The 24,700-nt window shown below is 52.0% G+C and overlaps 2 protein-coding genes across 7 annotated transcripts; both read right to left on the bottom strand.

Annotated features, from left to right (window-relative positions):
• Nucleotides 1-7,564: 7,564 nt before the first annotated feature.
• REM2 (RRAD and GEM like GTPase 2) lies at nt 7,565-11,992 on the bottom strand. Of its 4 annotated transcripts, XM_060418969.1 has the most exons (6): nt 11,767-11,942; nt 10,693-10,778; nt 10,215-10,556; nt 9,925-10,001; nt 8,996-9,203; nt 7,565-8,607 (listed from the first exon to the last, which is right to left on the bottom strand). In XM_060418969.1, exons 3-6 carry the CDS (start codon nt 10,453-10,455, stop codon nt 8,312-8,314), a joined length of 822 nt encoding a protein of 273 aa, XP_060274952.1. In that variant the 5' UTR covers nt 10,456-10,556; nt 10,693-10,778; nt 11,767-11,942; the 3' UTR covers nt 7,565-8,311. The 4 variants fall into 4 exon arrangements, with proteins under 4 accessions (XP_060274952.1, XP_012036396.3, XP_027827448.1 ...); XM_012181006.5 differs by lacking the exon at nt 10,693-10,778 and having other exon boundaries at nt 9,925-9,998; nt 11,767-11,992; XM_027971647.3 differs by lacking the exon at nt 10,693-10,778 and having other exon boundaries at nt 11,767-11,992.
• A 3,549-nt stretch (nt 11,993-15,541) lies between these two features.
• On the bottom strand, nt 15,542-21,053 carry LRP10 (LDL receptor related protein 10). 3 transcript variants are annotated; one of them, XM_042252971.1, is made up of 8 exons: nt 20,453-21,053; nt 20,008-20,052; nt 19,838-19,873; nt 19,354-19,489; nt 18,363-18,553; nt 17,230-18,247; nt 16,750-16,879; nt 15,542-16,653 (listed from the first exon to the last, which is right to left on the bottom strand). In XM_042252971.1, the coding sequence occupies exons 1-8, from the start codon at nt 20,481-20,483 to the stop codon at nt 16,066-16,068; spliced, it is 2,175 nt and encodes a 724-aa protein (XP_042108905.1). In that variant the 5' UTR covers nt 20,484-21,053; the 3' UTR covers nt 15,542-16,065. The 3 variants fall into 3 exon arrangements, with proteins under 3 accessions (XP_042108905.1, XP_060274927.1, XP_004010398.1); XM_060418944.1 differs by having other exon boundaries at nt 19,972-20,052; nt 20,453-20,572; XM_004010349.4 differs by lacking the exon at nt 19,838-19,873.
• Nucleotides 21,054-24,700: the final 3,647 nt, after the last annotated feature.

Genomic DNA, 24,700 nt, shown 5'->3' on the forward strand with positions numbered 1-24,700 from the left:
TGTCACGCTAAAAATATGGATAATTGCTGCTAGGTTTTTTAATTTGTCAGTTAAGGCTTCTAAGCAGAGTGCTGGTTTTTCGGTGGTGAGCTTCTGAGGTTGCTCTTGACACCGAAGTGTTAAGTACATGAAACCTACTTGTGGCACGGAATGCCACTGGGACTCCGGAGGGATTTCTAGACTGCTGCCACCTCACCCACTGTCACCCCTACCCCTTCCTTATCCTTGTTTGCTCTCTTGACCTGAAGAAGGGAAGGAGGCTGCATTATTTTTAGGTAGGAGCAGCTGGCTGTGGCCCAGTCCCCATGTAGTTATTGATTGGGATGCTAATGCATCCTGAGCTCAGTACAGACTGTTTGTATACATCATCCTAAGGCAGTGGACCAGGCCTCCTCATGGCAGTCTCGAATGCCTTCAGACTACAAGTACCCACAGGCCTTGCCTCCTGCCTCAGGTGGGCCCCATCACTACTCAGTTTCCTTATATTTCCATGCCTGGCTGCTTTGCCTTCCTGCACTGTGGGTCCTTCCACCTCAGTTCTTCCTTGCTCTCAGATCCTCACATAACATTTTGCGGGAGAAAGACAAGGATGGAAGTAAGGGGATGTCTAAGACAACTTCTGTTCTAGTGCTAACCCACATAAGGTGACAGCATCTAATGGATGACAGTGTCACTGCCTGTGACTCAAGGCCTTCTTATCACTCATAACACTGTAGGGGGTGGTTGGAGTGTAGAGAAGGGGCAGTAGGTAACCCCTTAGCTCAGCCTAATGTGGAGAAGCCTCGCTCAGCCTCCTGCCTGAGCGTGGTGGCCAAGCTGAGAGGAGAGAGGAGACTGAATCCGTTCCCAGTGCAGTCGCAGGCTCCCCACCAGTCCTCAACTCTAAAAGGTTTTCACCTGACTTTTGGCTTACAGCTTCTGCTTTTGTCTTCTCTGAGGCAGCCCTGTTTTGTAAACTCCTGTATTCTTGACACGGATTCGTCCTGTTTCTTTCTTAGACTCTAACCACCCCCAGATGTGAGCTACCATGGAAGCTAGGCTGTGACTTACGAACCTTTAGTCTTTGCGTTTTGCACTTACGAAAAAGGGAAATGAACTAAAAACTTGAAGATACTCTGTCATAGCCCCTCTTTTCTCTTAAAGTCTGGTGTGAATCAGGAAGTGTTACTTGGACAGTGAGAAGAGGCTATCCTGGCTCCAAAAAGTGAGTGGTGGGAGGTGGTTAACAATAATGAGAATTTACGCAGCATTTATTGTGGGTTAGGCATTGCTCTAATCATTTTATGTGTATTGTCATTTAATTCTCACAATGACTCTCTGAAGTAGATTCTTTTATCATCCTCAGTTTGTCATGGAGGAAACTGACACCCAAAAGGTTAACTAACTTGTCCCTCGATTATGTAATTAACAAGTTTGGGATCCCAGTCCAGACAGTCTAGCTTCAGATCCCTGATCTTAACCTGTTTCTCAGCATCCCTGTGAAAGCCAAAGCCTTGGAGTCATGGGGAAGTGTCACTTTTTCTGTCTCTGTGTCCATACTTCTCAGTGTATCTTGAATTTTTCCAGTTCCATGTCTACTGTCCTGTTCTTTCTTGTCTTGTACCGTCTTATTCTTTCTGCTGGTCAAAAATCCTGTTCTTTAAGATTCTGATGCTTTCCTAGTTGAGGTTTACTTTCCTTTCAGTATGCTTGGTGCTATTATAGTTCTTATTCCAGCTTTATTAACAGTTCTTTGTCAACTCTGTTACTCAGTGGTTATATCTTGATGAAGTCAACCATAGATGTGTTATTTTCATTATTGCTGTCTTTGCACATATTTTATATCTGTTGAGTTCAGTTAATCCCCTCTCAGTTCAAGTCAGACCTAGGCTTTCCAAAAGTTCTCTCCCCTGTAGCCTGCTTAGCTCAGCAGCCTCTTCCATTTCTTCCTCACCCTTCCAAAAGAGAAGGCGACTTTACTTTTTTTGGGGTTACCATGGTAGCCTGTGATGCTTTCTGTCTAAAGTGCTGCTACCACCATCAGAGACTGATGTTTCCATGGCAACCAGGTGAAGTCAGTAGGCATGAGCTGAAGGCAGGAAAGGAACTTTGGTCTGAGAACTTGCGTATCTGAATTTTCTGGTTTCAATTACCCTCTCTTCCCTCCCAACTTTTATACTGTATATCCAGAACTGATTGCTCTCAAAATGTGTTCTTGATTGAAAGAGCTCTGTGTGAGGTGAAGCAGACCAATTAACTCAGGTCATGTGGGGAGGTAGAGGCAAGAAAAGATCTGATCAAAGATCACTTTTAAAAGTTGGATGAGTTTTCTTGGCTTTCCCAGATGATCTGCTCTCAAGAGCCCTTAAGGAACTGGCTGGAGTTACTGGAGACCTATTAAGCAGTTATTTTTGAGGCCAGTGGGTAGATGAGATGCATAAAGATTGTAGAGGAGCCAGTCAGTGCTGGATTGCAAAAGGGGGAAACAGTGACCTTGGAAATCAGAGAACTTGTCTGATTTGCCAGTGTTCCATAAAGGATGGGAACTTCAATCAGCTTTCAAGCATCTGGAAACCTGCTTGTTTAAAATGAGTGGTGCTGAGAATCCGCCTCCTTCTCCCACCTCCTAGGCCCAACCAAGACAGGGGACCTCCACCCTACAGCAGAAATATCATACCGTTGAACAACACCGTGTGGTTCAGATCTCTCTTCTGCCACAAACCAGCTGAGTAAGCTTGGGTGTTACTTCACTTCTGCAACTCAGACTCCTCACCTGTAAAAAGGAAATGATTACAAAGTTCCCGTCGCAGGCATGTCCTGAGGATTCAGTGAAATGATACATGGGAGGGCTTAGAACTGGTTGGTTTGTCCTCATTCCTGTTCCTGGGAATGCCTTCACACTTGACTTTGTACCTGACCTAATTCTTCCCAGCCTCAGAGAATGCCGGAGATGTACAGGGGGATGATGAAAATAAACCTGGATTGTTCCTGGGCTTAAATACCAGGCTCACAAGGCCCTGGGTCACCCACAGTCAGGCTAGCTTTCAGGAAAACCAGTCATCCCACTGGCCCAATCTCCTTTTATACTTGAAACTCTATAATGGGATTACAGCCAGATGACTTTGGAAAATCAAGGTGAGCCCCTCAGGTACTTTCAGGATACCTAGCGCCCTCTGCTTGGTCTGGCTTGGAAAAATCCCAGAGCATTCTCTGTTATTGTCCTTTGCAAACTGCCCTCCTAATCTTCCCCCAAGCATTCCTATAGCACCTGTCTTTCTTGATTTCCAGAGCCTAACTCTACCTACTCTGGCAGTTCAGAGTAAGTATTTTAAATCAGCATTGGTCCTCTGCCTAAGGTTATAATTTGAACAGAAAAATGGGCAACTGTAGTATAAGACCATCCTTAGGCTTCAGTTGCCAATCTTCCCCAAGCAAGAAATCCGATAATGGGTCTCGTGAATCCTGTGGGAGGTATGTTGGACTCCGTGGACCGCAACTTAAATGTGTATGCCCAGAGCAGGGCTATGCTTTGAGAGATTTGAACATTACATGGTGCCTGAATAAGGGGCTGGACACAAGTTGCCAAAAAACATTACTTCCCTATACTCCAATAAAAATTTTAAATAATAATGAATTTTTTTTTAAAAAAGCATAACTTCCACTGTTCACTTGTTTAATTATGAAGATATTTGCATTTTATCTAGTCTTCTTCACATCTTGTAGGATGTGGGATCTTAGTTCCCTGGCCAGGGATTGAACCCGTGCACCCTGCAGTGAGAGTGTGGGGTTTTAACCACTGAGCCACCCTTAGCCTTATTTTAAATTGGGAGAGCTGAGGTTCAGAAAGACAAGAGAGGTTAATAGTGACTTTCTCCATAGACTTCTATCCTGAGTGCCAGCTAAAAAGGCTTGCAGAGCCCCATCGAATTTGTATTCATTCACATGTTGAGTTTACATGGCCTCTGGGTTGTAAAGGCATGACATCAAGACTCAAATTCCTTGAGTATATCCATCTGAGAGCCCCCAGATGATAGAGGACAGAGAAGCAGGATGCTCTTAATCTGGCTTTGGGGCCCTTTACAGCTTGGATGCACCATCCTCCCAAATTGTGCTCTGTTCTATACAGTGAGGGTCTTTACCTCATCATGTGGCAGGCTGCCCACCATTTCTTTTGCACATTTTTGCCACAAGGCATTTCTTTTCCTTCTTTCCCCCTTCTGTCTACAGCCTATGTATAACCTTCAAGGCCCAGTTCCTAATATATGTCTTCCAAATGTTCTGTTTCTTTCATTCAGACTTCTTAGAGCACTTGTTACAGCTTGCAGTTAGAGTGTGGTGTAGTTTGCTGCTGCTCCAGCCGTGTCAGTGCTTCCTCCACCTGGTCCCTGCTCTCCAGCACGATTGTAAGCTGCCTGCGGGCAGGGATAGCATCTTGTTTTCTCCATAGGGCCCAGCGCAGTGACTTGGCGTATACAGTACTTGAGTGGGACAAGCATTTGTAGATGAAAGATGAAAAAGTCTAGGAAAATTTTACTTAGACTGATGCGGATTGGAGTAATGTTCGATAAGTTAAAAGATGTATGTGTGGGTGGGCTTTCTGGGAGTGAGGATTTAACCCAGAAGACTTGTGGAGTGTCCTTCCAGGGCTCTGGTGGCCTTTCAGTAGATGAGAGCGCTTGCTCCAGTCTCTAGAGGAAGGTTAGATGTAGCAGGGCAGAACTGTAAGCACAGGCCTAGAGCTCTTGGCCAATGAGGAGGCCTTGTGGGCCAGGGGGGCGTGGGGTTTGTAGAGGTTGGGCAGGGGCTGGGCTCAGGGAGCAAAGACCCCAAGATAAAATCACAGTGATTAAGAGGATATGAGGGCAGAGAGGAACTTACCTGGCTCAGGCAGCTCGGCTCCAGGCCCCTTTGCTGGTCTCTCACAGTAGCCCAGGTCAGCAGGCTGCTCTTACTTCGCCTTGATCAGAGAGAGGATGAAGAGTTGGCCAGGCTCTCAGAGAAGACCCCATCTCTCCGAAGTCTGGCAGGAGCGGGGCTTCAGTTTCCGTCTGTTCTGAGCTCTTCTGTAGGCGTTTGGAGGGAACACACAGATGGGTCGGGCTGATGGAACTGGCTGAGTTGGGGGGAGGGAAGCTTGTAGTGTGTGTGGCTCCCCTCGTGGGGGATGTCCTGCCATCATCATCTTTAGAATTCTGCCACATGAAAGACACTGGGCCTTTCAGTTCCTCACCTTCTCCGGTGACATTTGACCATTGGTGATCCGCTTCGTCTAGGAAACCCTTCTCCCTGGGCGGTGGCTACTACTTCTTCGGCAGCTATATCCCCCCTGTGCTTCATCTGCCTGTCCTCAGGACACTCTCTTTGGTCCCTCTTTTTTGTAACAACGAAGCTTTGTTTTGTTTAAAATTATTTAGCTTATATAGCCATAGGTAAAAACTCAAAAGGCAGAGAAAAGAGCTTACAATGAAAAGTAAACCTCCGAACCTGTCCTCCCCCTGCCCATTTTCCCTTCTCAGTAGTAATCAGTACCATCCTGGCTGGTGATTTGTTCTCACAGACCGACCCCTTTGGAAATCTGATGAAATTCATGAACCTGTTCTCAGATGAATGCGTGACTGCACAAACACATCAGATTGCACCATTTCACAAGAATCACAGACCCCTAAAGCCCATGTGTGGTTTGAGGCTAAGGATCCCAGCCTGTATTATACTCTCTTAGTATCTCTGTTAGTGGGTTCTTGGTGCAAAATGAAAATGGGTTCCTTCTTCAAGGAGCCTTGTTCAGGGACAGCAGAGCATTAAACTGAGCATAGGGCCTTGTGTGATTGCCCTGCGACACCTCCTTTCCTTGGGCTTTTCTACTACTATCGTTAGGGCAGTTATTCTTATATCTCTGTCTCTTGTCCTGACTTGTTCTGAATTTCAGACTCAGCTATCTGGAGAGCAGTTGAAACTCTCCATATGGATGTATTTCTGAGCATCTCAAACTCTAGAGTCTCCAAAATGGAGCCATTTACTGGCTACCTCCTCTGTCCCCTAACTGCCAGTTCCTCACCATCCTCCCATCACCTGCAGCTCCTCCCTTGCTTTATACCCAGCCACTCAGTTGCCAGGTCCCACAGATGCTGCCTCTGAATTCCATGCCACCTCTCCTTTCCCATTGCCATCGCCCTCAGGATGCTTCTTCATTACTCTCCATGTGTATTACTGTGATTGTCCCCTAAACTCAGCTCCCTAGGCCTTGCTTCAGCTGCTCCAGTCCACGAACACCTGTCCCCGCCTCCTCTTCCCAAAGGACCAGCCCCATCATGTCACTTACACACTCAGAGCCCTTCAGTGACTCTCACTGCCTTCCAAGTTGGGCACAAACTCCGTTGCCTGGCATTTAAGGTCCTTTGCAGTAGAGTTCCCAACCTTCTTTTCAGTGCTCATCTCTTACCCCTCCTCTTCATGTCCCGGAGGTTTCAACCCAACTGTAAAACCATCTGGTCCCTTAATGGGCCCAGTGTGTTTTCCTGCATTTTGCAATTAGAACTGCCTCTGTCCCTGGTCCCGAGTTTAGTGCTGGTTTACTCCACTATAGCCGTGTAATTTCTCTGGCCCGTTTACCACAGCCACTGCCCATGGCTCTGCCCATAGTGTCCCCTGCATTTCTGCTGCAGTTCCTCTCCCTCTTCCCCTCGTCCTCACCAGAAGTGGAGCCTCAGGTGCAAAGTTCGATACACTCACCATTAAATACCAAGCAGACATGAGTGGAATCCCAGTTCTCTTGCTTATTAACCTCAGGCAAGTAAAAGAAGTAGTAACACCTTATAGTCATTCAAGAATTGAGATAAAGTGAATAAAGTCCTAAGGACAGTGTTACTATTCTTATCATCATCTCACCACCCGTGCTGGGCTGGTTCCCCTTGGCTCCTCCTCAGCTGCAGGGACTCAGGAGACATCCTTCTTCCCATCGAGCTCTGGGAACCTGGGTAGGGTGGAGTGGAGGCCTGGCCCCCAGGTGCTCAGGTAGCCATATCCTCTCTGTAGGCATGAGGGGAGTTGGTGCCTCTGCTCTTTGTTCAAACTCATGGCTGAGGCAGCAGCAGGCGTGGGTGTCCCCAGAGGAGGCACTGACAGCTTCAGTACTCACATGGGCCTTCCAGGTGACAGCTGGGGTGGTGGGGCCCTGCCAGGGAAGGTGCAGGACGACCCCCATTAAACCCCAGCTGATGGGCCTCCCTGTTGGAGGTGGGCCCCACCTTGAACCATCCCAGGTCACAGCTGAGAGTAGTTCTGGGCACAAAATGTAGCCTCCAGCCTGCTCCTTGCAGGATTAAGGGGTAAGGAGATGGGGACTTGATCACCGAGTTACCGAATTATTCTAGCAGGTTTCTGCTCCTCCCCAGGCCTGTTTTTTCATTGGCAAAGGGACAAGTTGCACTCTGTTCTCTAGGGACCTTTTTCGACTTGTCATGGACTACTCAGACTAAGTTCCGGAGCCTCCCTAGAACTGTAAGACGAAGGCTCATAGGTGCAGGGAACCTAAATCCATCCATCCCTTTCTTGGGAGCTTTGAGAACAGAGAGTCAAAGTGAGCAAGTGCAGTAAAAAAAAATTCTTTATTGAAAAGAGAAAGGTGGTCCCCTTGGTGGTGCCTCCTGGGTCCTGGCCAAAGGCAGGTTGCCACCCCTCAAATCTTCAGGCAAAAGTCTCTGCGCGCCTTACCTTTAATAACCTTAAAGGGGAATTGCCGTGGTGCCGCGGTAAGTCCCAGAATCTGAAGAATACCGCTTCCAGGCCCTGCCTTTAAGAACTTCTTAAGGGCAAAGTGGACAAGTGCACCAGATCAGAGACGGGACGCTGTAGGAAAGTCTCAAAGAAGAGGCTCTGTGACTTTAAGAATCTCTTACGATGAGGCATGTTCGCGCCGAGTACAAAGGTGGGAAACTGTAAAGAAGTCTAGAAAGCTGTCTTCCAGTTCTTGCTTTTAGCATCTCTTTACAGGAGAGGTTGTCAAGCGCGAATTAATAAAAAAGAAAATCCCTTGCAGAGCTACTTTCCTCCCCGCCCTCCGGAAGCCGCCCCGCCCAGCGGCCGCGGCGCGCCCTCCACGGGTCCGCGTGCTCTCTTGCCAGGAGCCTAGAGGCCGGGAGGGAAACGGAGAGCGCTTGGAGCGGGTGGGGCGACGCCCGCCGGGGTCTGGGGGCGGGGGCCCAGCCTCACGCGGTCACAGCAAGGTGTCCCGGGAGTGTTTGGTTTCCTAGACGGTCGTTTTTGAGGAAGCCGAGCGAGGGCGGGGCGGGGTTAGGGGGCGGGTAGAGAGCGCGGTGTCCACGGCGACCACGGCTCAGAGCACGGAGAGGTCGTGGCACGATCTGGAGCGCTGCTTAAAGAACTTGGCGTTGCGCGGCACCAGGTTGGCAAGGAAGCGCTTGGCCTTCTTGGTGAGGCTCTCGCGACGCGCGGGCGGAGCGGGGCCCTCGGGGCTGCCCCACTCCGGCCGCGGGCCCCCGGCGCCATTCCGGCCCCTCCGCAGCCGGATCTGGCGCACCGCTCCTTCGAAGAGCTCCCTCGTGTTGTGGTGCAGCGCGGCCGACGTCTCGATGTGCTTGCAGCTCAGTGTCCCTGCCAGATGGCGGCCCTCTACGAGAAGGGACCTCTTCAGGCTCCCGCCCGCCCCCTGGGCTGCGCTAGGCCCAGGATAGGGCGAGGCTGGACCTGGGGGCTCCAGGGCGTGCAGTGAAAAGGGATTGGGGCAAGTCAATCTCTTGCACAGAGGAACAAGCAAGGATCAATTGGAGGGCGGTGGTGATGGGGAAGGGGAGGGAGAAAAGGGCCTTCAGAAGAGGTGAGGGGGAGTGAAGAGAGGGTCTCAAGCCCTAGGCGTGGGCATTGAAAGTCTGCCCTTAACCTGGGGCCAATTGCAATTTTGTGCACCTAGGAGGGTAAAAGGGCCTTAAGGAGAAGAGATGACCTAGAAAGGAGAGAATCCTCTGAGATTGCAAATATGGATGAGGTTCAGGGTACTCACCCTCCAGTGAGACCTCCCGGGAACGGGCCAGGTCACTCTTGTTTCCAACAAGGATGACAGGAAGGTCGTGGTGGGGCCTCCCAGCCCTGAGCCGAAGTAGGGTCTCTGGAACTTTGGAGAAGCTTCGCCGGTCGGTGACTGAGAAGACGATGAGAAAGGCATCCCCCATCTGAAGGCAGTGGTCCCGCAGCCACCCCCCTGCATCCCCCTGCAGATGGGCAGAAAGTTGTGGGATGTCAGGGCTGGGGGCACGGAAGAACCTGCCCAGCACCTGCACCTCAGGGATGAGGCACCAGGATGTGAGGGCAAAGCCACCTGCTTAGGACACAGCATTCTGCCAAACACATCTAATACTCAGAGTGTGTTTGTGGAGAGGGGAGAAGTTTGTAATGTGAGCCCCACAGGGGCAAATGGGGGACATAGGGTCCTAGACTAGGGTAGTCCATCCTACTTTCTTATGCCTAAGCTCTTCAAAAATGAACGCTATTCAAGTGTATGCAATCTGGCCTCTCATTTCTGCATAGTAATCATTTATGTCCATATAGTCACAGGGCCTCACTTTTTTTTCCCCTCCCTGACATTACAAAGCCCTGAGCTCCTGTCCTGTCAGATCAGTCTCTTCTAGGCTAAAAAATGTACAGAGTGGGTCTATTTCAGGGTTTCCAGCCTGGCTTCCAGCTGCAGAGTTTGTCAAATTCAGATCCTAACATTCCTCTGGGTCAGAAGATCCTGAAAACCAAACAGCAGTTCTCAATGCAGTGGTATATACATGGATGTCAGCCTTTGCTCTCTGAGACCATATATATGAAGGGTCAGGTTCCATTACTGTTAAAACCAGGGTACCAGCCTTCAGTCTTCAGCCAAGACTTTGCCCCTCCTCGGTTCTCCCAGGTTTCATCATCTGCTTGCAGCCACATCTTAGTTCTTACCTGTTCCCAGATGTCATAAACAACTAGAGTCACTTCCTCCTTATCCACCATGATGCGTCTCTCATAGGTGTCCTCTGCTGGGAAATAGAGCCAAGGAAGAGAGCCCATTAGGAGGCTCCCCAACACATGTAAGACCTGGTAAACAGGGACCCCCTCCAGAGAGGTTGCCACAGAAAGCACTGGAACAGTTTCTAAGTTCTGGCCTCTGGGACTGCACATGCCTTGAGCTCTTCCATCCCTGACTAGGGCTCCAGAGGTGCCCTCAACCCTTGCAGGGCTCCCCCAAATACCTGGGTTCTCCAGCTCGTGAGCACTGTCTCCTTGGAGACCACCGAAAGTGCCTGCTAGGGTGCTCTTGCCCACGCCGCTCTCCCCCACCAGCATGACCTTGAAGATGCCATCCTTCTGGGTGGGGGCTGCCTCCCCTGAGCCCAGGGAGTCAGAGGAGCCAGAGGATGAGGCTTGAGGTGGCCAGTCAAGTTCATCTATAGCCTGGGCCCGCCGCAGCTGGTGCTTGTAGGGGACAGGCATACTGCCTCTTCGTCTGGGGGCCCCTGGGGCAGGGGGTGGCCCGCCCCGGTCCAACCCTGCCAACAGTTTCTCTGGCTTCTTCAGCAGTGTGGCATCTGCTTCTGGGGGGACAAAGAGAAGGAAGCTAATGAGTGGGGTAGGCCTAGCCATCTGCAGCAGGCTCAGTTCTGGCTGTTCCAGCCTCAGAAGCCCCGTCGATGACCCTGACCCAGAAGGAGCTCATAATTTTTGTCTGACCTCTTCCATAGAACACCAGAAGCCTGAACTGGTGGGGCTCCCAGGAGCTGACCTGAAGGCTTGCCCAGCGTGGTTCCAGCCACAACCTGTTCAAAACATGCCTCATGCAGGGGAGGCACCTGTGCGCAGGCTCACACTCCCACACACACTTCACACTGACACAGTCACACCCCCAGACTAGGCCTCTGGCCGGGTTGGGGAGAGGGGCTGCCACTCCTTCCAGTGAGAGGCCCTGCCCTCTCCTGCTTCCTGCACCGGCTGATCTCCACACTGGGGAGGGGCCCAGGGGATGGGAAATGAGCTACTGCCCCGGTTTTGGGGGTGGGTATTGACAGAGTCAAAAACTTTGTGGGGAGCCGCTTCCCAGGGAAGGGCCTTTTCTCAGATGTGTGTGTGGGGTCTCCATGGGTGTGTGGAAGGGGCTGCCTCTTCCCATGGCCCTGGAGGGACGTCCTGCAGTGCATGGCTATGTGTGAGTCCTACTGCACCCCTGGCTGTCCCTGTGAGTCCCAGACAATATTCTGTTCACGGCTGGGTGGAGGGAGGGAGGGAGAGAGAAATAGCGAGAGAGCGGGAGCAGGGAGAGTGACAGTGCACGGGTCAGGGTAACTGGAGGAGGAAGGAGACACAACAAAGGGGGATGCAGAGGGGCTGGAAATAGCCCAGGATCCATACTTGACTGGCAGCCAGGGCCTCCAGGAGCCAGAGAAACCCTTACAACAGGTCCCCAGGGTAGCCCCCTGCCCGTGGTTCCCAGGCTTGTGGGCTGCCCCTTGTCTTTCCCCTTTCCTTCCAGCCCATCCCAACCTCTCAGGAATGAGGCAGACCTAGGGGCTAAGTACCAGTTTCTCCAGCAAAACCCTGGGTGATGGATGAAGGGACATTTAGGCAGCCCCGCTCTGACCCCCCTACTTAGCCCAGCCCTAGTGTGGGCAGGTGGCTCCCTCATTTCTCCAGTGGCTCTTCCCTTCTTGTTGGGTTCAAGCTCCTTCAACCCCTAATTCTGACCTCCCCACCAAAGCTTCAGCTCCCACCCGCATGGCTTCAGCCAGAACCTGTCAGCTTAGCTCTCACCTGGTGTGGGTGTCTCTGGAGGAGAGGCCCGGTGGCTGCTGGAGGGGCAGAGTGCTGTGGTTTCCGTGTCGGTGTCCATGTCGGTGTCGAAGTCCGTATGCATCGTTGTGCGTGTGCAGCCCGGCAGCTTGCAGCACCCGCTCGCTCACTCAGCAGCACTGTCAGCTTTTCCCTTTAAATACCAAACCCCCGGCCAATGCTCGCCACCCCCCACACCTGGGGAGATAGCCCCGCCCCCTGATGAGGTCACATATGCTAATAAACCGTGATGTCAGCGGGATTCCCTCCTTTCTGCTCCCCACCCCCCCCAACCCCCCGTCCTTTGTGTAGCTTCCTTCTGGGGCACACCCACAGCGGAGTCTGGTTAACATGTGAACAGAACAGTCAGAGGGGCAGAAGAGACAGGTTCAGAGAAGTGGGGCGAGAGGTCATGGGTAAGGGAGCTGAGGATGGGAGGAATCAAGGATCCAGGACCTCGGTGGTCTTCCTCCAGGAGCTAGGACTATGTGTCATTTGTCTGCGTATCCTAACCCCTTAGCCCAACGTTCAGCCCTGAGTGGGTGCCCAGTAGCTAGATGGAGGGGCTAAAGGAAGAAACCAAAAAAGACAGGGACAGGAGGACCGCCACCCTGCCACCAAGCTTTCCTGTTGCCCCCTCCTTCCGCCTGTAACCCCTTCTGGGCTAAGACCCACAGAAGTACCCATTTCCCAGCCTGGCCTCTAGGCAGATGGGGGCTTTGAGGAGGGAGACATGGCGCTTTGTTTGGGCAGCTTCGTTTTTTTTATTTGGTTCAGATAGGCACAAACCACTGTGGAGACTTCCTACCTGTCCCTTCGTCCCAGGCCCACCAACCTCGTGTTAATCAGAGCAGGAAAAAGGGGAGGGGCAGCCAGCCATCTGGAAGTTCCCAGTGCGCAGGCTGCAGGCGGGTAAGCCCCCTCTCGGTGCTCTCTGGAGCAGCCCTGGGCCTTCTGGGCTATACCGGCGGTGACACCCACCTCTCTGGGGAAAGCCAAGATAGAGGCACTGCTCTACTGCACCTTTTCTGCCAGGGCCCTTCCACTTTAGGCTCCCACTCTTGTCTTCCTGACATCCTCAAGGACCCAAACACGCATTTCGATTTACTGGCCCCTTCTCACCCCAGTTCTGTCAGATGCTGTGCTAAGCACCTTCCTGAATTATCTCCTTTCATCCTCATGACCCTGAGGCTCAGAGTGATAGGTGAGTGGCCTGTCCTCCAGATCAATCATGCAGCTGGAAAATGGGGACACCATGATTCCCACCCAGATCCTTCCAGTGCCAGAGACTATCTTTCATCTCTGTCTTTGTCTTAAATATTCCAGCTGTCTCCTATTATTGGGAAAAATCTTTATTGCCATCTTCAGTGGGTTTTTCCAATTGAAGCAAATAGTGATCTGGGGATTACTAGTGCAGTATGTGGACGGAGGTCAGTTACAGGGCAACAGTGTAGGGTCTAGCAGAACAACTATTAAGCAGCTACAATCCTTGTGTGCTTCACTGGACAGACTTACAGTCCTCAATCACAGCCTACTTGTCCTTAATTGTATTCACAATTTTAATGTTCCACCTATGTTCCTGTACTTGAAGATTAGAAGTACATCTATAGCAGCTAGTGACCCCTACAGTAGCTAATTGTAAGAGAAACATCACAGAAAACTTTTAAAGCAGTCCTAACATTTAAAAAGTGGTCGAAGGTCATCTGGCATTAAGGCGAATAGCTTTTCTGACACTGTTCACAGCTTCTGAAGACATTGCTGCAGAGTTCTTTGGTTGCTGAGTGATCCTCAGCTATCCAGAAGGATTTATGTTATATTGCAGATGTGCTGGAGATGAGTGTAATGTTTTAGAATGACTTCTTCCCAAAATGAGTTTTTTTTTTAAGTTTTAAATTAGAAAGGGGTGAGCTTTATATATCTGGAAAGCTCATTTAGATGGTAGAATTCATTTCTATGATACTAGGTAAGAGTGCCAGCGTCTGCAGAGCCCAGCGAGGACTCTTGACCATGACTTCTGTGGGCTCTCAATCTAGCCTCAGGCCACAGATGCAGGCTTGGTTTCATCTTGAACCATCATCTCTCTCATCCCACTGGTAAGTGGCTGTGCACTTGCCCGGCTTAAGGCTCCCTCTGGAATTGGAGGTTCTTTATAATAATGGGACAGACTGAGATTTACTGGACCAGTCTTGTAATTCTTCTGAAGCTGCTGTGAGCCTGTGAATTGGGGCTGTGGTATCCATGGCACAGCTTTGTTGTGAGGGTTAGCTACACCTGATAAAGGGTCTGATATGCAGCAGGTTCCCCTGCCATTTCATGCTCCACAGCCTCAGGCAGTGTGGCTGGGTATCCCTCTCCCCTCCCAGCACGGCCTGGAGCTTGCTTTAGGTCCAGATTCTGCTCCTTAAGAACCAAATTCTGGTATCTGCTCAGATTGTCTGATTCTCAGGCTGATTCTTATCTCATAACTTAGATCATCTCCCTCCTTCCCACCAAGAGCCTTTGCTTGAGTCCCATGCTGGGTACTGGGTATCCTATCTTGACAGGATTTGGAGTCACCTCGTTTCTTTTGCCTTGAGCCATGGTGAAAATAAACTTGGGCGATAGCCCCCCACTGTCCCACCCTTACCTGGATATGACGCTCCGTCTTCATATCCCATTATGCCAGTACAAGGTCAACCCCCTCTCCCTGCCACTGGGGCTTCCCTAGGCTCCTGCTTGCTGGGAGGAAATCCTGAACAATTAGTGCTGGGTGTGAGGACATTGACAGGGTGTAAGCAACAGGGCCCCTCCAGCAGAGGGGGGGGATATGCCAGGCCAGGCAGGAAGGGGAAAATGAACCTAAGGGGGAGCCCATTTCTCTGGGGACTGATTCTGTTAGGGAATGCCTCAGCTCTGCTTCTGTAGGCATCACACCCACTTCCATAGGCTCTTTCTAAATCCTTTTAATCCATTAATTTTCCTTTTAAACTCTGGGACAGCTCTGTCACCTTGCTTACCACACACTGGTAAGCAAGCACATGTCCCAGCAGTTTTCACTGATCCTTCCCTCCATTACCCTCTCCAGCTCTTGGGGTCCCTCCTACAGCCCTAGCCCTCACTGTCTGCTTAGTTTGCTTATCCTGTGGCCTCTCACCTTGCCTAAAATTTACAACTCTTTTCCAACTACTGACAGCATTCTTTAGGATCTAGTTTGGACCCTCTTCCAGGAAGACCTCTTGGATTTGGCCAAGGTGATGCTAGCATCTTCATACCCTGAATGATGATGATTTTTCTCAGGATGCATCTTTGCTTTGGGGCATGCTGGATGAGAGTTCATCTGTCTTGCTTAGGACAGACTGAAATGCTTGGTGGGGTGGAGGATGGGGGGCAGAGTGCTCCACCAGGGACAGTCTGCTTCTGTGATAAGTGCTCTGAGAGTCCTCCAAAAATGGGAAGTTTCCCAGCTGCAGGGCCCCACTGGCTCATGACTTCTGAGAGCCTGGCAGTAAGGAGGCTTGGTGCTCACTGCTGGTGTCAGGCACTATAGAGATGGGCCCCTGGCAGTAAGTGGAGATGGAGAGACTTATTCTTGGGGTTCCTAGAATTTTCTTACCCTCTGAGTGGTATGAAAACTAAGGATGGGTGATCTGAAGATAAACAGGAAAAGGGCAGGAGGTGAGGGCAGAGAAAAGGCCTTCATAGCGAGGAGCAAGGTGAGGGGAGCATAAGCTGAGCTAGATAGAGAGGCGGGGCCCAGGAGCACAGCTCACTTACAGTCTGAAGTTTCTGATTCCTTTATTTTCAACCTTGGCTTCCTGGGCAACAACCTAGCTATGGGACAGGAGCATTTGTTGTGCTCTTATGAGCCAGGCCTTGTAGGAGGGATCACTGTTGGCAAAACCTCAGGCCCTGCCCAAATCCTCCCTTGGGGGCTGGAGGTCTCCAGCCACTTGGCATTCTGGTGCTTAAGGCCACTTTTGGGTGGGTTTGGCAAGGATGGAGTGTCCAGGCCCATGACCCTTTAAGAACTTTACTTTTTAAAAACAGCCACTAACTGGTGGCAGTGTGGGGAGAGGGTGATGGTGGACTGTGGCCTCTGGCCATGTGGAGACGGGGCTCTGTGAGGGCCCTCTCCCTGTCTGAGGGACACCTAACTTGATAGAAGCTACCTGGGATCAACGAGAGGCCCATCAAGTCCCCTCAGACTGAGGGACAGGGAGGGAAGTAGTGGATGGGAAGCTGAGCTGCCCTCTATAGGGTTGCTGTCTCTGTGAACAGAGTGCCCAAGGGAGCTAGGTCACCTCAGGCCAGCAGTGGCTCATCCTCCGCTTCGACCACCCAGACCCCAGGTTCAGCCAGTGGCACCAGCAGCACATCGTCCTCATCCTCTGGGGACAGGACTGTTGTGTGGGGCCCAGGTGGCACCCGGGTTGGTCCAGGGGGCCGCAGGCTGGGCAGAAGGCGGCCTCGCAGGGCCTGTACCACTCCAGACAGCAGTGATGGCTCTAAGGGCACCGCAGGCAGTGGCCCTGGGGCTTCAGGGACAGTAGGGAAGGCTGGGGATATGCTGGAAGGTGGCAGTGGAGCCTTGACAGGCAGCGGAGGTGCCTGTTCCCCATCTTGCCCACCCACTGCCCCGCCCTCATGGGCTGGACCTGTGCTGCCATCTAAGGTCTCAGGAGGAGCAGCAGATGGTGTGACCTGGGATCTGGTTTCAGGGGTCCGGGCTGGGGGGTTGGTTCGGGGAAGCAAGCCCCAGCGGCGAAGACGGCGCACCAGGCGGCGCATAGAGCGGCCCCGCTGGCGGCGGCGGGCACCGGAGGTGCTCCCTGGAGTCATGTCCTGGCGAAGGATCTGTAGCAGAGAACGCAGATTGCCCAGAACAGAGTTCTGCAAGGAGAGGAGAAAGACGTCAGAGTCGGAAGGGGTGGGGACAGCCACAGGGGGCTGGAGTGGCAGGTGGTCTGGTTGGGGAGGGTGACTTACATCATTAGGGTTCTCTGTAGGGAAGTCCTCTACAGGGGGGATGGCGCCCTGGGCAATGAGCTGCCCATAGGAGGGAGGAGCCTGCTGCTGCACAATCTCGGCCTCCATCCGGGAGAGGGGGGCGAAGATGCTGGAAGGCATGAGGGCTGCTCAGTCACAGGTGCCGGTGACCAGAGCTGCCTGTCCCAACCCAGACAGGCCTCTTTACTCCACACCCAGGCCAGGATACCTGGATTATGCCCTGGCTCTCCAAAGTCATCTGAGCTCTCCCTCCTTCCTTGAGGTGGCTTTCGAGATCTAGATCTGTCCCTCCCTCAGGGGAGCACACCTGCCCCCAAGTGACATAGCCCCAGGAGTGCAGCCAGCAGCTGGCCACAGAGCCTGTCCCCCATGTGCATACCCTCAGGCCTCCTGTGGCCACACGGGCCCTGCCCCGCCCTCAGGGCCCACTCCTCTACCGCCAGCTGCGCTCCCACTGACCTGTACTCCTGGGTGCGAATGGCATAGAGCTTGCAGGTGCAGCCCAGGGCGATGACCAGCAGCAAGCCGCACACGAGGCTGCCAATGACGGCGGCAGTAATGACCTTGCGGGGCAGGGCGTAGGAGCAGTCCCACTCGTCACTGCCATCAGCACAGTCCGGCTGCCCATCACACACCCACGTCTCATACACGCACTTCTCATCCCGGCACCGGAAGTTGCCCGGCTGGCAGTGGCGACAGCGTCTCTCATCTGCTCCATCGGCACAGAAGGTCTGGTAGTTACAGCGGTCAGCGGGCAGGTAGCAGGCTGTGGCCCCAGGGGTGCCAGCAGCCCCACAGGGGTAGTGTCCAGGTGGGCAGCTGGGGCAGTTCTCCTCGTCCGTGCCATCCGCACAGTCCCATGAGCCGTCGCAGCGCTGTGCCTCGCTGTAGCAGCGCTCGCCGAGGCCTTCGCTAGCCCCCAAGCCAGAGCTTAAGCCACACGGTCGGTCCCAAGGCAAGCAGTAGCCCCGCACGTGGTAGGTGGCATTGAAGCCCCGACCAGTGCTCCAAGGGACTGTGCGGTAGTCCACTGTGGCCTGGCCAGACAGCGTCTCCACAGTGACAGCCTTGCCATTACTGAAGTGGGTGAGGCTTCGCAGCAGCCGGAGGGTCTCCAGGGGCCCCGCGCCGTCATATACACGCACTGCATCCTCGTAGCCTAGATCCAGGGCCGTGAAGCGCACTGCCAGGCGCCGGCCATCGCGTGGGTCCAGCAGCCAGCGGCAAGACTGGGGCTGGGAGACTGAGGCCAGGTGTGAGTATCCGAGGGAGGAGAAGACCCCATAGAAGTCTTCTAAGGTGTGATTGCAGGGTGGGGTGAGGACAGGGGCTAGGTCCAAGTCAGGGAATGGGTCTGAGCTGCAACCTGCCTCATCAGAGCCGTCGCCACAGGCATCGACCCCATCACAGCGCTGGAACAGGGGCACGCAGCGGTGGTTCAGGCACTGGAACTCCTCCTGCAGGCACATCAGCCAATCTGTAGAGGCACCACGGAGAGGGGCTGTGAAGCACTGGGGCGGGCAGGGTCCTCCCCTCCTCCCAGGGGCTTCCATTGCCTGTTCTAAGAGCTCCAAGAGCCCTGTCCAGCCCACCTTGGCTGTAAGAGAGTAGGAAGCCCTGGCCCATGGGAGCTCTGGCCCCGACATAGCTGTAGGTGATGGTGACGTTGCCTCCAGGCAGTTGCAGAGGGCTGGCAGGTGCCTCACACAGGGAGATCTGCGGCTGGATGGGGGAGCGCAGGGTTAAGCGCTCTGAGCCACAGGCCAGATGCAGTTTTTGGAACCTACAGGGGTGAAGGAGAGCAGGACGTAAGATATTCCTGACCGCTGCTGGCTTCTTCCTCCCCCAACAGTTGTCAAGCCTCTTCTTCCCCAAGCAGCACAAACACCTGCTTATCCACAGTCCAAACGGTCAGATGAAAATGGAGTTAGCTAAATTCCTGTGTAATCAAGGCAACAGCCCTAACAGAGGCCCGTGGTACCTGAGACCATGAGTACATCTTAGAGCCTCTTGGAAAAACTGCCTTGTGTTCTGGACTGAGTTAGACTGATTGCTTTCCTGTGCTGGCAACTACCGTAAGCTTAACCAGAACTCACCATCCCCTCCCAGTGCCCAGTGGTGAGACCTGAGATCACTGTAGCATTCTGATCCCTCTGCTCCAACAAGCTCTCCCCAGATGGCCTCTCTTTTCACCTATCCTTTTCTGGGTAAATTCATGGGAAGTGACCTGTGTGAAGCAAACAGCCAGGTACTTAACATGGGCCCCAACCCCACAGCCCAAAGTTGGAGGAGCCCAGGGAGACCTGGACTGTTTAAAAGATCTGAGGAGGCTGAGGAAGGTTCTGGAGTGACTGTTGTCCTTCAGAGATGACAGGACCCAAGCTAGATGTCCACTCCAGTCCACCTGCAATTTATTGTGTCTGGCCCCAAACAAGCCAGGCTTTTAGGGCAGATGACGCCATATCTAACTCTCCTCTTTCCTGTTGACAGGATGGAAGCTCCATGGAGAAGTGCTCCCCGGAGGCTTCTCCCTGGTAGAGGAGGGGGAGTGGGGGAAAGGTATAGGGTTGTGCCTGCACTCACCTGACCGTTACCGTCTGCTCCTTCCTGCCCAGGATGAGCCAGGTACAGTTGGCAGGGGAGCTGCGGCTGTCTCGGCCCACAGGCCTCTGTAAGGTGCCTTGCGCTTCCAAGAGCACCGCTGGTGGGTCCTCACAGGCTAGAGAAAGAGAGGAATGTAGGGGCATCAGTCAAGAGCCCCTTACCATCACACCCCTGCCCAGGCTTGAGGTCTTCGAGGGCTTGGGCTCTTCGGAAGGAGCACAGACACTCCCCCGCTCCAGCCACACACTCACTACAGGCATAGTCTTCAGGCAGCCTCCTCCCCTCCTCCCTCATCATAATTCCACTTTACATATCAACACCACAAACAACAGGAGGTCTGCTTTGTGCCAGCCACTGGGCCAGAAGGAACAGGAAATACTGTTTCTATCCTCAGGGAGACTACATTTTGGCTAGGCAGATCAAGGATGGATATTTGGGGGAAAAGAAAAAAGTACATAACTACCAGCTGAGGGCTTACGCTGGGTCTCAGTTTCCTCATCTGTTAAAAAAAAAAGGGGTGGATGACGTCCACTCTAAAACTATGGTAGGTACTAGAGGAATTCAAGGAAGAGAAAGTCTGGAGTTCTCATTACCTACCAAGGCCATGGGACCCCTGGGGCATCCTCTACTCACCAGGATTCGGGAAAATGATCCTATCTGGGTGGGCCACAGTACCTCCTAGAGGAAGAGCGAGAAAGGGCAAGAGTCATGCTTCCGAGTTTCCTTCACCTGAGCAACTCAAGGAGGAACGAGAGCCATTTGCGGCTTCCGGGTAGTTTACGGGAAGGGGTGGTGGAGCAGAGGAAGACAGCGGTGTGTGACCTCGAAGGAAGGTCTGGCAGCACGGCCTATGGGCTGGGTACAGTGATTTACAGAAGTCAGGGAGAGACTGAGGGAACGGCTGGAGACTTCCCCGGGGCTGGGCAGGCAGTGCCGGGGCGGCGGCAGGGGGTGGAGAGCAAGAGCGGGCAGGTTCAGGTGAGGAGCCGCGTAGCAGGAAGGGAGCTAGAGCCCTATGGGCCCGGTGAGAGCCCTGGGAGCGGGGTGCTGGGCGAGTAGTCTCGTTTCGGTTTCTTACCCAGGAAGAGGAGAAGGATGGCCGGCAGCATCGTGAGCCGTCCGGAGGTGCAGGAACAGTCCCGGAGCTTCCGTCGTTTATTCAGTGGGGAGGCGGCGCCGCTCCGGGCGTCCTGGCTCCCCGGTGCCGCCTCCCCGAGGGGGCTCCATGGCCCAGGCTCCCCGACTGATGCTCTAGATGCCAGGGCTGGGGACGGGTCGGGGGCGGCAGCGGCCCGGGTGCAGGGGCGGTGCCTCTAGCCAACTTCTGAGTTGTTTTCCCCGGCCGCCGCCGCTCTCTCTCCGAGGCCAGTCCCCGAAGCCCCGGAAATCGGCTCGAAGCCTGACGCTGGGGCGCGCCCTCGCCTAGTGCCCGCCCGCAGGCCGCGAGCGCTCAGGTCCAGGCCTGGCCGCCACCTGCCGGGGCTTGAGGCCACTTCCTCTTTGGGCCAAACTTTACCGACTGTCAGCCCCCAGGGCTGGCCGGGGCGCTGCTCAACTTCTCCAGCGCGTCCAGCCCGCGGAACGCGGCAGAGGCGTGGGGGAGGGGTCAGGCGACTCGGTCCAGCGCCCAGCCCCTTGCCCAGACGGTACCCCAGCCGGCCCCAGGGTTGGAGAAGCCCGGGCGGAGGAGGGGGCGGGTAACGAGCATGGCCACACCTCTGCCAATCAACGCGCGCCCCGCCCGCCGGCCCGTCTTAACCCTTTTCCGGTTCTGCCGAGTCTTGTCACGCTGGCTTTTAAGGCGCTCACCCCTACTTTTAACTCTGCTTTGTTTAGTCCTTTCCGTGTAACGTTAGTTACAGGACACGTTTGTCGGAGGACCACTGCTTATTCTGTAACTGTCATGTCTTTCCTTTGGACCCTTAAGCTCTCAGTACTTCTCTCGTCCCAATGTCTGGGATCCGGTGGCACTTCTTTTTTGTGTGTGAGCCTCTATTACAGCAATTACCACACTGTGTTATAACTATTTGTTTACTCTTTCCTGACCCCGCCCCCGCCCCGCCCCTTCTGTGGAAACTGAAACTTCCTGTAGGTTGGGGCCTAGACTGTTTACCTTCGTACCCACAATGCTTCTCGCCTGCTGAGACACAGTAATTCAACAAACGAATAAATGGTGCCTTCTCTACTTGCTGTCTCTGTGACCTTGAGAAAATTGTTTAACTTCCCTGTGCTTCTCAAAATGGGGTTGCTGCTGCTGCTGCTGCTAAGTCGCTTCAGTCGTGTCCGACTCTCTATGACCCCATAGACGGCAGCCCACCAGGCCCCCCCATCCCTGGGATTCTCCAGGCAAGAACTCTGGAGTGGGTTGCCATTTCCCTCTCCAATGCATGAAAGTGAAAAGTGAAAGTGAAGTCGCTCAGTCGTGTCCGACTCTTAGCGACCCAATGGACTGCAGCCTACCAGGCTCCTCCATCCATGGGATTTTCCAGGCAAGAGTACTGGAGTGGGGTGCCATTGCCTTCTCCGCAAAATGGGGTTAATGTACAATTCCCTCTTAAGGTTATTGTCAACATTTAGGGAGGTAATGGATATCTAGGAAGTGCGTCATACCTGCTAGCCATTATTAGTCACAAGAGATATTTCTAATTTATGTGGGCTTGGGATTGCTGATTTCCTGTGACACTTACAGGTAATAATAGTAAACAATAAGGATAGCAGATAGTTTTTGAGCTTTTTTTGTACACTTCAGCACAGATCTAAGCACTTTTCAAGATTTCCTCTTTTAATCCAGGTGGCCATAGTGGTAAAAACAAAAACAAAAACAAAAACCCTCCTGCCAGTTCAGGAGCCATAAGAGATGTGGACCCTGTATGCAAGACAGGAAAAAAGACACAGATGTGTATAACGGACTTTTGGACTCAGAGGGAGAGGGAGAGGGTGGGATGATTTGGGAGAATGGGAATTCTAACATGTATACTATCATGTAAGAATTGAATCGCCAGTCCATGTCTGACGTAGGGTGCAGCATGCTTGGGGCTGGTGCATGGGGATGACCCAGAGAGATGTTGTGGGGAGGGAGGTGGGAGGGGGGGGTCATGTTTGGGAACGCATGTAAGAATTAAAGATTTTAAAATTTAAAAAAAAAAAAAAAAAAAGAGAGATGTGGATTCGATCCCTAGGTTGTGGATTCCCTTCCCTAGGTTGGGAAGGTCGCCTGGAGGAGGGCATGACAACCCACTCCAGTATTCTTTTCTGGGGCTATGGTTCATTGAGTCGCACAGAGTCTGACACGACTGAGGCAACTTAGAACATCTGCATAGTCTTGTGAGGTACTTATTATTGTTACTCCCATGTCACAAGTAAGGAATCTCTGGCACAGACAGGTTTAGTATTGCCCAAGACCGTGGATCTAGTAAATGCTGAGACAAGGGTTTGAACCTAGTGTACATTCAGAACCTCTCTACAAATGGTACAAACAGTTTTCTGTTCGTGACATTTATTGTTGATATCAGTTTTGATGTATTCAAAACAGACCTCAGCAGGGCCTGAAGCCATAAACTTGGCCATAAAAAGGCCCTTCTTCCACTTGGATCTTGGTCCCATGCCAAGGAACTTGGTTCCTTGGTCTCTCTATGCTCCCTACTGCAACCCTTGGGATTATGATAGGTGAAATTGAACCCTAAATGTGGGAGGATGGTGTTGAACAGCCAGAAGCAGGGCAGAGAGGCTGGGGAAATTAAAAATATTTAAGTTCTGAAAGTGATCATGGAAATTTTAGTTAAATGCTGGCTATGTTCTCTATGCTGGGTACTTGGCAGATGCCTGGAACTTGTAAGACTTCACTTTAATGTCAGGGAACTTACAGTCTAGTTGAAAAAAGAGAGGTCAGACACATAAATTTAAAGTCAGACAGCCATGGTAAGTACCCATGGAGGTATACTTGTGGGGAGTTTAGAAGTTAATTTATGAAATAGGAAAAGTGATGGTGAGATGGGTAGTGTTTTAAGGGGCAAGAGGAGGAGGAAGAGAGACCATGGTCTGTGATACTGAATAAACTAAGAGTTGGGGAAAAAAAATCAAGATCTAGGCTGTTGGGAGCAGTCATCATCATCAGAAAGAAATGGCACCAAGGTAGAACAAACTTTCACTTTAAATATTTATTAGAGTGCCTTCAAAGTGCAAGGCCCTGTGCTAGTCATGAGGATTAATATTTAAGAGTGAATTTGAGCCAAAAGAAGATGAGAAGAAATTAAAGAGAACTTAGGTACTTATAACGAGTTTAAGTTTTGATTTGTTTAGTGAGTTGAAGTGTTCAGGCCCATATAAATCCCCATAGATCATCAAGTACCTTTAGAAATGGATCTTTGTCGGGAGGGAGGTGGGAGGGGGGTTCAGGATGGGGGAACACAGGTACACCCACGGCTGATTCATGTCAATGTATGGCAAAAACCACTACAATATTGTTAAGTAATTAGCCTCCAATTAAAATAAACTAATTAAGAAATGAGAGAAAAAAAAGAAATGGGTCTTTGAAGATGTTCTTGGAATACTTTGAGAAATTGTGAAAAATAGTGGAAGTACTGAAAAATGGGCAGATTTCTGGTTTTCAAGATGACAGTATCTAACTTTGAAAGAGTACTCACCATATGCTTGGCACTGTTTTCATCATTGCACATGTATCACCTCATTTAATCCTCACCACATCTCCAGGAAGTAAGTATTGTTTTTGTCCTCATTTTATAATTGAGGAAACTGAGTAATAGATAGTCATAAACTAAGCAAGTCATTAGATAACTTGCTCAAGATCAAACTACTAGCATGTGCAGCAGCCAAGATGCTCAGGTCTGAATGTTTGTGTCCCTCCCCCCATTCATATGTTGATTTCCTACCCTCCAAAGATCATAGTGGACATCTTGGAGATCAAACCAGTCAATCCTAAAGGAAATCAGTCCTGAATATTCATAGGAAGGACTGATGCTGAAGCTGAAGCTCCAGTACTTTGGCCACCTGATACAAAGAATTGACTCATTGGAAAAGACCTTGATGCTAGGAAAGATTGAAGAAGGAGGAGAAGGGGACAACAGAGGATGAGATGGTTGGATGGCATCACCGACTCAATGGACATGAGTTTGAGCAAGCTCCGGGAGCTGGTGATGGACAGGGAAGCCTGGCGTGCTGCAGTCCATGGGATTGCAGAGTCAGACACGACTGAGCTACTGAATTGAACTGAACTGAAAGATGATAGTATTAGGGGTGGGGCTTTGGGGGATGCTTCCTTCCGAAGGTGGAGCCCTCAGAATGGAACTAGTAAGAAAGGCTCTAGAGA

The sequence above is a fragment of the Ovis aries genome, chromosome 7 (genome assembly GCF_016772045.2).
Source record: "Ovis aries strain OAR_USU_Benz2616 breed Rambouillet chromosome 7, ARS-UI_Ramb_v3.0, whole genome shotgun sequence".
Classification (NCBI taxonomy): Eukaryota; Metazoa; Chordata; class Mammalia; order Artiodactyla; family Bovidae; genus Ovis; species Ovis aries.

What these genes read in the sequence shown, in the direction of transcription:
- REM2 (XM_027971647.3), bottom strand. Translation starts at nt 11,869, where the DNA reads ATGCATACGGACTTCGACACCGACATGGACACCGACACGGAAACCACA. An exon ending in TCACGAGCTGGAGAACCCAG is followed by an intron (nt 10,002 to 10,214) that starts GTATTTGGGGGA and finishes TCTATTTCCCAG; the next exon opens with CAGAGGACACCTATGAGAGA. An exon ending in CCGGGAGGTCTCACTGGAGG is followed by an intron (nt 8,608 to 8,995) that starts GTGAGTACCCTG and finishes CCCTTCTCGTAG; the next exon opens with AGGGCCGCCATCTGGCAGGG.
- LRP10 (XM_042252971.1), bottom strand. Translation starts at nt 20,483, where the DNA reads ATGCTGCCGGCCATCCTTCTCCTCTTCCTGG. An exon ending in CCTACTCTCTTACAGCCAAG is followed by an intron (nt 18,248 to 18,362) that starts GTGGGCTGGACA and finishes GTGCCTCTACAG; the next exon opens with ATTGGCTGATGTGCCTGCAG. An exon ending in CTACAGAGAACCCTAATGAT is followed by an intron (nt 16,654 to 16,749) that starts GTAAGTCACCCT and finishes CTCTCCTTGCAG; the next exon opens with AACTCTGTTCTGGGCAATCT.